The sequence below is a fragment of the Nicotiana sylvestris genome, chromosome 8 (assembly GCF_000393655.2).
Source record: "Nicotiana sylvestris chromosome 8, ASM39365v2, whole genome shotgun sequence".
NCBI lineage: Eukaryota > Viridiplantae > Streptophyta > Magnoliopsida > Solanales > Solanaceae > Nicotiana > Nicotiana sylvestris.
In genome coordinates, this window is record NC_091064.1 from 10,555,781 (window position 1) to 10,568,267 (window position 12,487).

Below are 12,487 nucleotides of genomic sequence, written 5' to 3' on the forward strand. Positions count from 1 at the left end.
TCAATAATCAATAGCATCTTCTTTATTTCTTCTCACAAGTGCAAAATATCCAAGAACAGCACAAATTGCAGCAACTAAATTCCCTTCTCTAATCAAAACCTTAACTATAAACCCAATTATCTCAGCAGTCATTTTCTTCCCTTCTAATACCAAATCCTTTCTCCTTTTTCCAGCAAATGTTAATAAAACCAATATACTAATCCATGTCACAAGTGTAGCTGGAACAACAACTACTAAAGCTGCTACCATTGATAAAACTCCAAAAGCAACTCCTAATACCATAGATGCATATAAAGCTGATGAAGTTGAGCTAAGGGGTAGAGTTGATTCATACCAAGAAAGTACTGATTTGAGAAAATTCCAAGAAAGTGATAATAAGATTGTGTAAACAGTAATGAAGAGAAAAACCCATGTTCTTCTTTTGCTCATAAGTTTTATGAGAAACATAGAGGAAGTTGCTGATGGTGGGATTGGTGATGTTGGGAATAGAGGAGGTTCTAATTCTTGTTTAGTTTCAGCCATTGATTTTGTTGCTTTGGATTTGCTCTTCCTATTTCTCTCCTCTTTCTGCCCTCTTTTGCTTTTTCTTGATTTTTGTTGCTTGATTTGGTTTGTGGATATTTTTGGTGAATAGGGCTTTAAGGACATTAGTGTGAAACTTTTTTACTTTATTGATGTGTACTCTAACATGTTAGGCATATTGTTAAGTTATCATTTTTATTAAGTCGTTAATTTAAGTTTAACATAATAACTATAGTATTTATTACTTTCTCCGCCTTAATTTATATAATAGTATTGACCAAGTCAAAGTTTAAAAAAAAAATAGACTTCTAAAATTTATGGTTTAAAATAAGCCAAAAAAAAATTGTGACAATATATTATTTTATTAAGGGTAAAATAAAAACTTTTAGGTACTAATAGAAATGTATTTTTTTTTTTGCGAGTGAAAGAAAAAATATAACATAAATTAGGAAATAAAAAGTATTACCTTATGATATTAATTTTCTAACTACAAAAACATTTTGAACGATCATATCACTTAAAAGAAAATTAAAGCAAACTTCTTAAAATAAGTAGATTTGTCATGTGATAAATAAAGAATAACATGCTATAAAGGTTCATTGTATTAGTTAAATCATTTTTTTAAGTCATACGTGACTTGCTTTAAAAATGTTTTTTTTAAATTGAGATTAGAATTGAAACAAGGTATGACGTGCGTGTTAGTGAGTGGGCTGCGGACCCTGTGGCATGCGGCATGCCACTATTACGAGTTCAGTCTAACCAGGTGAGTCTTTTTTGGTTTCCAATCATGTTCGATATTGTACTGGTCCGATTAAATTTGGATTCAGCACCAGAAAATCCTATATTAGAGGAAAAGTACTTCTAAATTTCAACTTAAAACTTCTGGTCAAGAAATAAAAAAAAGAATTTTTTTCTCCTATAACAAAGATTAATACGTTATTTATTTTAAATAAATATCATTTAAAAAAATTATATTCTATAGATACCTTTTAATGTTTATAGCAAAATATCTAATTTTGGTTACCTCCTAAATACGCTATTCAGTTACAATATTTTTTTTTTCTCTCTACTTTAATACATGACATTCTCTTCCCTCATTCCTCTCACCCACATCACCTATGTTCTCTCCGATCCCAGCCCAGCACAGAACAAACAATTCTTTCCCTACACAAAACAGCACAGCATAAAAAACCTACACAAAAAAAAACGAACCTACACAGCTCTACTCAATCACGTGGAACAAAATCATGCAAAAAGCTAGAGACGATAATTATTTGTGCCCTAGCTTTAGTAGCTTCGGATACTTGGCTGAAATTGCCGTTAAAATCTCCGATGAATTTCAAAAGGCAACGTAGGAAAACGCTAGCGATTGCTTCGACGGAGATAACAACGAGGAATTAGATTTTGAATTCTCAACTATGGAACTCATCTACGACGGTCAAACTGAATTTCAGTCAATTTTCCCTGTTTTCAACCGCGATCTATTATTAAACGTTAATTTCATGGATTCATATGGAGTTAGGGTTTGTTCTTGAGCAAAGACGACGGAGTTAGGGGCTGAGCAACTTGATTTATATTTCAATGTATTTTCAACGTATCACGCTGTATTTTCATGTATTTCATTGTATTCATTTTCTTTTCTTTTTTCATTGTAATCCATTGTATCTCGTTGTATTTCTGTGTATTTCAATGTATTCACTATCTTTTTTCATTGTATTTTAATATATCCCGTTATATTCTATGTATTTTATTGTATTCACTGTCTCTCTATATGCCATGAATATATTCATATGTTTTTTTAAATTAATATAATTTATGTATTCATATGTATTATACTATAATTTTTCTGAAGATTGTTATGTTTTTGGAGTATTTTTCAGTTGAGAATCTTTTTTATAAGTGGAAATACAAATATGTGTTATAATTGAGTTTGTTGAGTTATATTAGGTGTCTATTATGTTAATTGATTCACTTTCCGTTTTAAACAGTGTACTCCCCTGTTTCACGCCGTGAATACAGTCGAATACAATAATCTGTCCAGCTGTAATCTCATGTTTCACGCCATGAATACAGTCGAATACACTCGAATACAACAACTTATTAGCCGGACTTCCTTGATTTACGCCTATTTTTGCTACTATATTCATGAATACAGTAGCTTAAATACATCTTATAACAACAGAAAACGTATCTACATTTAGTAATATAGCTAATTACCACTAAAAGATAGTGTTTTATGAAAATTTCCCAAAAAAAAAAAAAAATGTCGCTCCACTACAGTTATTATTGGTGCCTACCATCTGAGTCGGTATCAATAAATTCAACTGTTGTTTACTAAAACTTGACTAAGAAAAGAAAAATTAGTAGACACGTCTTCTTCAGCACAAACTCTTTTATTCCATGTAAGTTTTTTTTTTCAAAGATTCTCCAAATGGACAAGAAATTCGTTGTTTTATTTGTTTGGCTCAATTGGTTCAAATATATTTTTAATATTGTTCATTTAGGCTAAATTCGCACCATTTTCTTCAAAAAGTCTCACATCATTCTTATACTTTATATATAATTTTTCAATTTTTTAACTATCAATATATGCCTGACACGTTTTATAAACAAGAATATGCATAATTAACTATTGGTTAATATTTTTTGTTTGTTTATGGATGGTATGATAGTGCAGGGAAGGTGCAGAACACTCAATTTGGAGAGGGACAAAAAGTAAGAGAGCAACATGTCTATTATGGAAACGTTTACTTCTAAGACAGTCTGTGTCGTTCTTTACTGTGGTTGCCTAACTTTACACCCTACCAGATTCTTGCTGCTTCAATTCACAAGCCAATATTAAATATGGCCTAAAGAAAAAGAGGGGCAAAAGAAGAGTATGCATTAAGTTGAGACTTTTAGAGGCCGTTTGGTTTAAGAGACTAGGTATATTATTTCAATATAAATTTTGGAATTAAATTTATCCCGTATTTGATTGAAGGTATTATCTAAAATCGATACCATGTTTATACTAAAATCTTGATATAACTTATTCCCTTTAATCTCTCTTGATCTTCAGATTTGCTTCTTAGTATATGTGTTTCCTCTAGCTTGCGAAGTCTAAAGGGAAAAAGAAAATTAGGACAGACTTATTCCATCCCCTTCTTCATAACAAAGAAATGTATCAAACTGCCCCTGTGAAGGAGGAGTTGAGTGAACTTTCCTAATAGTTGCAAGTTGCAACACAAAGATCCAGATGGGACCTAAATCAAACATACCTAATCATAATTCCTTTCAGAATTAACAAACACAAGATTGCCAAAAGAGGTTCTATTTCAGATGAAAAAGGAAGTAGAAAAGAGATGGTATCCTTTATACCAAATGAATTCTTTGGAAATCCCTGTTTGACACTGTTATGAATCAGCCCCAATCCAATATTGGGTTGAGAAGAGCTATTAGGCCGAGAAGAAGCCAAAGGGCCAGAAGGCCTTCAAAAAAGGTTAATTTGGGATCCAGACCCATAAAGTACAATTAAGAGCTGTTAAAAAGGACTAGCTGCTAGCAAGAAAAGATTATGCGAATTGTTATATGGAAAACTCTCCTCTCATAGTCTCTCTCTTCCTCGTCTATTTCTCTCCTTGGCTCTGTCTCCTCACCTCCTTTCTTTCTATTGCTATTTCCTTAGTTGATGACTATATCCTTTGCATTTCAATTGTAATCAGTTTATTTGGAAGTTTAATCAAGGTATCGTTTTTGTTGAGTTCATAACATTGGTGCTTTCATTGATTTGGACTCCAATCCTCCATGGCTCTCTACTCTTCTACTATTATCAATTATCATCTCGACGCCATCCAGGGACTGATGATGGATAATAACACTCATATGCTCAATCTACTCGACAACATAGAGAACAAGTTGTCTGCCTCTTCCAAGACGATCCCTGAAGCTCCCAAGCATATAGATATGGCTGTGTGTTTGGACGATAAGAGCGAATCAGAGGAGTTCTCAGGAGCAGAGATTGATTCTGATTTGGATAAAGGACGGTCCAGCCCTGCGAATAATTTTGAATTTCTTATTGAGATGGTGGAAACTGAAAGTGATGATGGGGAAAATTTAAAAGGCTATGACTACAAGGTATTCGCTGAAATACCCAACAAGAAAACTGACGTAAAAGTCGAAGATTCATTGAAGACTTATTTAGTAAAGCCTGAAACACAAGTGTTCGACGAAATGTTTCAAATAACTTCCCCAATTAAGTGGTATTTCCGCGACCATATCATGTTTGATAATCCACTAGCACTGCCTTGTATGCTTTCAGTTTGCGGTCACAATCTACTTATCAGCAGAGGTACATTTGATTACTTAAGTGACCTTGGTCATGTTATACTTATATTATCCTTGCATCGATGTCCACCTAATCAATTTGAATTATATGTTGACAACCAATTTTGGCCCTCCTTTTACTGATCTATTTCTCTATGCTTCCTAATTCTTAATAATTTACTAAATATATTTATCCAAAATATTTGTTATATTTTTCTAGCCTCAAGATGTTTAAAATAAAGTACAATTATTAGCCTTAATATAATCTAGCATATTAATTTATTGTTACTATATCGTTATTATTTTATTAACTTAATCACCATCATATTATGCTAACGCATCGTAGTAATTAATACAAATATTGTTTAGTTCTCTATATGCTATTCTATATAAATGCATACATACTAAATATTATTTTTATAACAATATAATATAATATATTTTATTATAAATTATTAGAATTATGGAAGCATAGTAAATTTTAAAGTGAAAAAGGAATTTTAAATCTAAATTGGATTATCTTGGTAAAGTCCAATATTATTTAAAATGGGGCCAATTCTTATAATTTATATTCTAGATTTTTTGACCCAAAAAGAGGAAAAAATCAAGCCAAAATAGCCCAAATCGGAGGCCCATATCTATCGGCCCATCTACTCTATTCTACCTCTATGTAGGCGCCATATAAGATCCATGTCAGCAACACCTAGGCTCCCAATAACCAAAAACACACGCCTAACACACTCTTTCCTCATCTTTTCACACTTTTGACCCCACATTTTGCCATATGAATTCATCAATTAATGGTCAAGATCAATTTTCTTCTATCTTCGGGAGAATTCCTAAATAAATGCTAGCACTTATTTATTTTATTGTTTATTTTTAATTAAGTTCCATCCCTTTTCCCTCTCCCATGTCACTTTCAATCTCCGGCATCTTGACTTTTCCTTTATTTTTTGGTCAATTCTTGACTTTCAAATCCATGCGTGATAGAGCATATCCCACCATTTTCGGGTGTAACCTGAAGGATATCACTGAAGAATCACATGAAGATCGAATCCATCCAAAAAAGTTTCAACGTTAAAATTCAAACTGATCCATTTGATTTCTTTTGAAATCCGAACTTTTAAATTCCCGCTCAAAGGAACCAAGAACCTCAATTTTACATCTATAAATACTCCTAAAACTTTCAGCCAAATAATCTTTTGAATCCTGGAAAACAGCTCGAACACTGCCAAACCGAGTCAACAAGCAACTCTTTTTTTTTCCTGTAATCTCAGTGTCTATCTAGTTCGCTAACACCACTTTTCGATCTTGTTACGTGGAGGGAGTAGATTCGAAGCCTCACAAGCTCCAGTTCCTGCTCCATAAAAGGTTAGATCTTAACCTAAATTTTATTTATGTTTTCTGTTGTGCATATGTGTCATAGCCTTTAATTTTGGAAGTAGAATGTCCTTGTTTCTTTTCTATTTTATTTATTTTTCATATGTGAAGATCCTGAACATGGGAATTTGATTTTGGATTTCGTTAAAATATTGTATGTGCTCTGCTTTGTTAACTTAGAGTTTCCCTTTTCATATGCTGAAATTCGTTTTACTTGGAATCATATTTCTTTTAAAGGATTATGTTGAAACAAAATCTTGAATAATATGACATGTTAAATATTTTATTCTTTTTGTTGAGCTTGAACTTTGAAGCCTGACCAGGAAAATTGTTTCTTTTATGTTCTGTTGTAAATCTGTGTATAATCCGTGACAGATATCAGTAGTAAAAAGGAGAAATCATGTTCTTACACCTTTGACTAAATCTGAGCGTGAAAATCAGTCCGAAAAACCATGCTTAATGTGTCACTGACTTTAAATAATCTGTCGCTTGGTCCAAACAGATGTTATCTTAGTCTGTAAATCCGTTCGGACAATGTATTTAGGATATGTGTTTGTTCTAGCTGCATTACCTGTTAAGAAGTATGACTAATGATCTAAGAGCAAAAACCGTGACTTAGATCCTTTAGAATTAGGCAATCGTATTATGAGAAATTTTTGTTGCCAATATGCTTACGGTAAGCCTTCAGTATGTAAAGGTGTATTCATTGTTTGAAAAATCTCTTAATAAATGATAGTATCTTTGTTACTCTAAATGATTATGCAAAAGTCTCTCTTTGCTTACTTCACGTGGCTTATTTGCTTCTTATAGAAGTATACCTTATGATTTCTTCATAATAAACAATATGGAAATACTAGATATTTAGCTTTAAGTATATAATTACTGCTTAAGAATCTATTTATATCAATAAGTGTTGGGCTTCTTACATTCTGGTTGGACATTTAGAGACGTCTGCTTATGCTCATAAATCATGTGACTTCTTGCTTTGTTTATTCTGTGTTCATAAAATATAAGAATTGGATTTCCATTCTTTCTAACTTCCTATTTTCTTTTCTTCTCTATTTGCATGTACACTTTGGAGTAATTTTGAGTCTCAATACGAGACTCGTTGTAGCCATGAAGTCATCACCGCTTCATTGCCGTTACTATGTTTTCTCTTTCGTAGACCTATTTATTCGTGTTGGATAGAGACAAGAAAATACCAAAGTTAATTTTGGCCTCCCTAGAAAGGGGAAGGATTATCACTGTTATTCTGCTTCCATTTCTATTAACTGCTTTCTTATTACATATATTTTATTTACTATTATTCTTAATTAGTTCTTGCATGAACATGTAAGGGTAATGGATATAGTTAAACATCGAATTAGTAATTCTACTAACACCTAACTGTCTAGCAGTACTTATGAAATCAGTTAAATGGTAATAATTAAGTCAATATAGGTTGGTCTTAGTTTTAGTCCCATTGGAATTTTTTCCTTACCAAGCATTTTTCTTATCATACTAGATGTGATTGTCCTTTAAATCAATATAATGCTTTGCCTATCTATTAGATTTTTCTAACGAACAAGAAGAAAAATACTTTGGCTTTCTAAACTTTCTTAGTTTCAAGTTTCACCCTTTTGTGAAAATGACGTTTTTTTTTAAAGCCTCTACCCATTTTGGTTCAGTGTCCTTTTGGAGTTAAAATCTTTTAAACCAAATTTTGAGTTGTCGGATGAGTACAATATTTTGGTAAAATATTTTACTATTGTAGCCTAATGGTCTTACAAAGCTTTAGTTAGATTACACTAAGTCCGGAAGGGAATCGCGTCTTATGCGGATCTTGGGGTGCCTCACACCTTCCCCCTTAATTTAATTTGGACCTTTACCTTAGAATCTCTCATATTTAGTAGACTTTAACTTAGTTTAAATAGGTGTCCTAATTCACCTTTAAAATAATTAGGTGGCGACTCTTTAGTTAATAATTAATTTAGGAATCCCCAATATGTTATCCGATCCAATTTATCGTAATCGATTAGTTAACATGTTGGTTAACCGTATTCTGAAACACGGAAAAAAATCCTTTTTCCCAAAGAAGTCCCGCTCCGACCACCCGACGAGTCATCTACTTAAAAGGACCCTCCCCGCAGTCCGCCCTTCCTTGAATTATTCGGTCATGCAATACTTATTGAATACAAAGAACAAAATTCATTTCGACCCCGTCGTAGTTCTCAATCATTTTGTGGCACCGGGCGTGGCTGAACTCATTGGCTTATCAAATTATCTATCGAGCCGTGAAAAAGATTCAACAAAAGACATACTCTATTTGGCATGTGTTAAAATGGGGTATAACATTATACTTTCCATTTGATCCTGGTTCTAGTTTGTTTATTACATTCCTTGGAACTACAAGAAAGGATATATGTTGCGGTGCTTTGAGTAATTTGACCCATGCTAAGTTTATGACATTAACCATGTGTAATTTTTTCATTGCACCCTTGGGACTTCAGTTCAAGAGTACAAACAGAGTGTGCAAATATGTTCTCTTAGCACTCAGTCCAGTTAGTCTAGTGCGGCATATGTGGATGGGGCGATCGAACGTGCCACTTGAAGAAATTGATCTAGAACATGTTTATACTTTTGAGCTTGAGACAGCTAGAGGATGGAAGGTCCTTAAGATTGTCCTTGTTGAGGGAGAGGATCATGGACTTGGTATGATCTTCTATAGGCCTATGGTGATTGCTGCAACAAATAGTGAGATGTTCATGCTTATGAGTAACATTACAGCACCTTTTAGGAAGCTCGATACCGCATCTAATTATATGCACATGATTGAGGCTACCAACAAGGCCAAATGCACCAATACGATGAGCATGAGAAGTCTGGGAAGAAGGATGGTGGAGAAAATAATTACGGATAATTCTGAACCACATTCACCTTCTGATTTGGACTATATTGTCAATGATATTTTTAGAATCCGAAGCTCCTGTGGATTTTATATCCCAAGGACTAGTACTGGTAGGGTCAAGATGCCCTTTTCTGGTGAAAAAGTTTTTCTGAAACGTTATGGCTCGGGGGGCTTGCAAAACGGAATTAATATTTTCTTGTCTTGTGCGATGTCTAATATGTTTAGCATATGGGGTGCTTCGTTAATTTTTAACAAGATGCCAGGGAAAGTCCCACTACGGTGGAATATAGTTGTTGCTTTTACTCCTTATGTTTGTACTGAAAAGGCTGAATTATTGAAAATAATTTCCATGGCTGCAGTAATTTCTTAATCACTGGTTTATTAGGTTTTTCCTATGCTTAAGTTTCTTGGGTTTCAGCTAGATGTTCAGCCCCATATGTCACTGTCCACTGTACATGGGGCTTTCTTATTACTTGTGGCTTGGTATAATGATGAGTTAGGATTTCACTTCAATCTTTCTACTGCTCGATTGCTGTCATCATTGGCTAGTTGGGCTCAAAGTCTTCAGGTGAAATCAAGGTTCTTATCGAGGACGACAGTATTGTTATGAATCAGCCCTAATCAATATTGGGCTGAGAAGAGCTATTGGGCCGAGAAGAAACCAAAGGGCCAGAAAGTCTTCAAAAAGGTTAATTTGTGGATCTAGGTCCACAAAGTACAATTATGAGCTGTTAAAAAGGACTAGATGCTAGCAAGGAAGGGTTATGCAAATTGTTATATGGAAAACTCCCCTCTCGTGGTCTCTCTCTTCCTGGTCTATTTCTCTCTGTGTGGCTCTGTATCCTCATCTCCTTTCTTTCTATTGCTATTTCCTTAGTTGATGACTATATCCTTTGCATTTCTATTGTAATCAGTTTATTTGGAAGTTTAATCAAGGTATCGTTTTTGTTGAGTTCATGACAGACACTCATTGTTCCAAAACCAAAGAGCAAGCACCAACTTCTGAAAGCAACATTCTATAGACAAACAAGGAAGGAAACACCATGAATCGTGTTTTAAATTGGTCGACAAATCCTTGCTCTAAATCTAACCACAATTCAAGGAATATAACATTCATAATACATCTCAAAAATTAATCTAGGAAAAATGAGTATCAAGTTGTGAAATCCACAAACTATAAATAAAACTGCTGTTGACCATAAGTACTTGCTCATTATGATTGTCTCTAGTTTGACAGATTCAGTGATGTAGTTAAAGTTATGTCCAATTAAAACTAATCCTAACAGGAAACAGTGAACACAAACAAAGATTGAAAATTTCAAATGTTTTTACACATCAAGACCTTTAGATCCTAGCCTGAAAATTATCCTATATAATTGACCTCCACATATCGTATCAACTCTTTGGACATGTTGATTATTTTCATATGGTATACAGTGGTGGACCAAGTGGTGGCCAGCGGGTTCAACTGATCTCGCTTCATCAAAAAATAATATGGTGTATATGTACAAATTTTGTATAAATATTTTATTTGAACTCACTTCACAACTACTATATGTATAAATTTTGTATAAATATTTTATTTGAACTCACTTCACAACTACTATATGTATAAATTTTGTATAAATGTTTTATTTGAACTCACTTCACAACTACTATTTTACAACTAAAATTATGTATTTCTAAAACTGAACCCGCTTGCACAAAATCCTAAGTACGCCACTGATGGTATGCATGCACTTCTACAGAAAACTTACTTTTACAGCCCAAAATCAAGAAATGATCTTTACTATGTGCAAACAATAACATATCAGTTGAGGAAAACATCACATTCTGCATAGACCAGATTGCAGTACCAATAAACACAATTCATAATTTTAGACACAAAAGACCAGGCAACAAAGACAGCCAAACATAAAAGCAAAAAAGAAAACTGGATTGTTTCTTGTAATAATAATACTTTCCTTCACTTTAGCAAGATCCTTAAACATTAATCCAACTTACATAACAAAAGGGAAAATGCTAATCCTGTACTCGGAATATTTCACTCACTGCGACAAATAATCAAACACCTTCAAGGCGATCCACGCTTCGACAATCTAGGCGAAGTTCTCGTCACACTTGCTGGTGTCACTAACCCACTCTTCTTCTCAACACTCTTCAAACCCTTCTTCAATCTCTTACCCTTAACCTTTCCCTTATTTACTACCTCAACCACAGCCTCTCTATTTCTCTCACTCCTCTTTCTCCCCTTAACAACCCCACCATTCGTCGCAGCAACCCTATCAAAATCAGCATCCAATTTCCTAGCTGGGCCCTTTTTTTCCACTCTCCTCACAATTTCCTCTTCATTTTCATCCTCAGATTCATCGATCAATCTCATTTTCCGTTTCAGATTCAACGGAGCAGGGGGAGGAGATGGACTAACTGATCTAGGTGATGATAAACAAACGTTTACGGGCGATTTCTTTTGGGCTATTTTCTCAAACTTTGTACGCTCAGCTTTGAGTTTTTTAATGTTACCTTCGATCCGGCCTTGAAGACGGAGGCGTTTAAAGCTGAGACCGCCCATTGACCAGTGAGCTTCTTCTGCCCATGACATTAATGGATCCAAAACGGATACCGGTGGATCGACCCGTTGTTCGCCATTCGGGTTGGAGTAAAACCGTGGCCTAGGTAGGCTACTGCCGTAGAATTTTCCGGGACCTAGGGCTACAACCATGGCGGCGCTGCTAATACTGAATGAAAACTATAAAAGATTTAATTTATAAAATGTTAAAATAAAAACTTTGATAATTGATGCAATTTGATGTATTATGCGGGAGTTATAAATAGTGGTTATTGTGAATTAAAATGGAGGGGAAAACTGTAAGGCGGGAAGATTGGCGCCAATAAGAAGTTTACCGCCAATTTGATCCACGTGTTCACCCGAAGTAAATTCAAAGGAGTTTTACTTTTGGCGGGGAACCCTCTAGGTTGGAGAGAGTAGAAAAATAAATTTAACTTATAATTCCTTTAATGAAATTATATAACAATGTTTATTTCATCGCGTAAGAAACAAATTACAAGTGATATGGAGGGAATATTATTCATAGCATAACTAGTTATACATTTTACGTTGCACAAACACTTGCTAGTTTGTAAACCAATCAGAGGCGGATCTAGGATTTAATGTTTATAGGTTCTTGTATTGACTTCGAGTAAATTTTCAATAGTAACTGAGTTCACATTTAAATATTTATAGATATTTAATGAATTTTTAGAACACATTTACACTGTTTGGACAAAAGCTATTGGGTTCACGGGACCCCGTAGATGACATGTTAGGTCCGCCCCTGAAACCAATCAATACTTATACATGGGCGGAGTTAGAATTTTACTTGCGGGTTCGGACGA

General features: G+C 34.1%; 2 protein-coding genes and 1 long non-coding RNA gene across 3 annotated transcripts; 1 reads left to right on the top strand and 2 right to left on the bottom strand.

Annotated features, from left to right (window-relative positions):
- LOC104229183 (uncharacterized) lies at positions 1 to 648 on the bottom strand. Its single transcript, XM_009781766.2, has one exon. The coding sequence runs from the start codon at positions 646 to 648 to the stop codon at positions 1 to 3; it is 648 nt and encodes a 215-aa protein (XP_009780068.2).
- A 5,078-nt stretch (positions 649 to 5,726) lies between these two features.
- LOC104229182 (uncharacterized) lies at positions 5,727 to 10,043 on the top strand. Its single transcript, XR_011401510.1, has 2 exons — positions 5,727 to 6,195; positions 8,694 to 10,043. It is a non-coding gene; the product is annotated as an uncharacterized lncRNA (long non-coding RNA).
- A 1,122-nt stretch (positions 10,044 to 11,165) lies between these two features.
- LOC104229181 (uncharacterized) lies at positions 11,166 to 11,693 on the bottom strand. The gene has a single exon (XM_009781764.2). The coding sequence runs from the start codon at positions 11,691 to 11,693 to the stop codon at positions 11,166 to 11,168; it is 528 nt and encodes a 175-aa protein (XP_009780066.2).
- Positions 11,694 to 12,487: the final 794 nt, after the last annotated feature.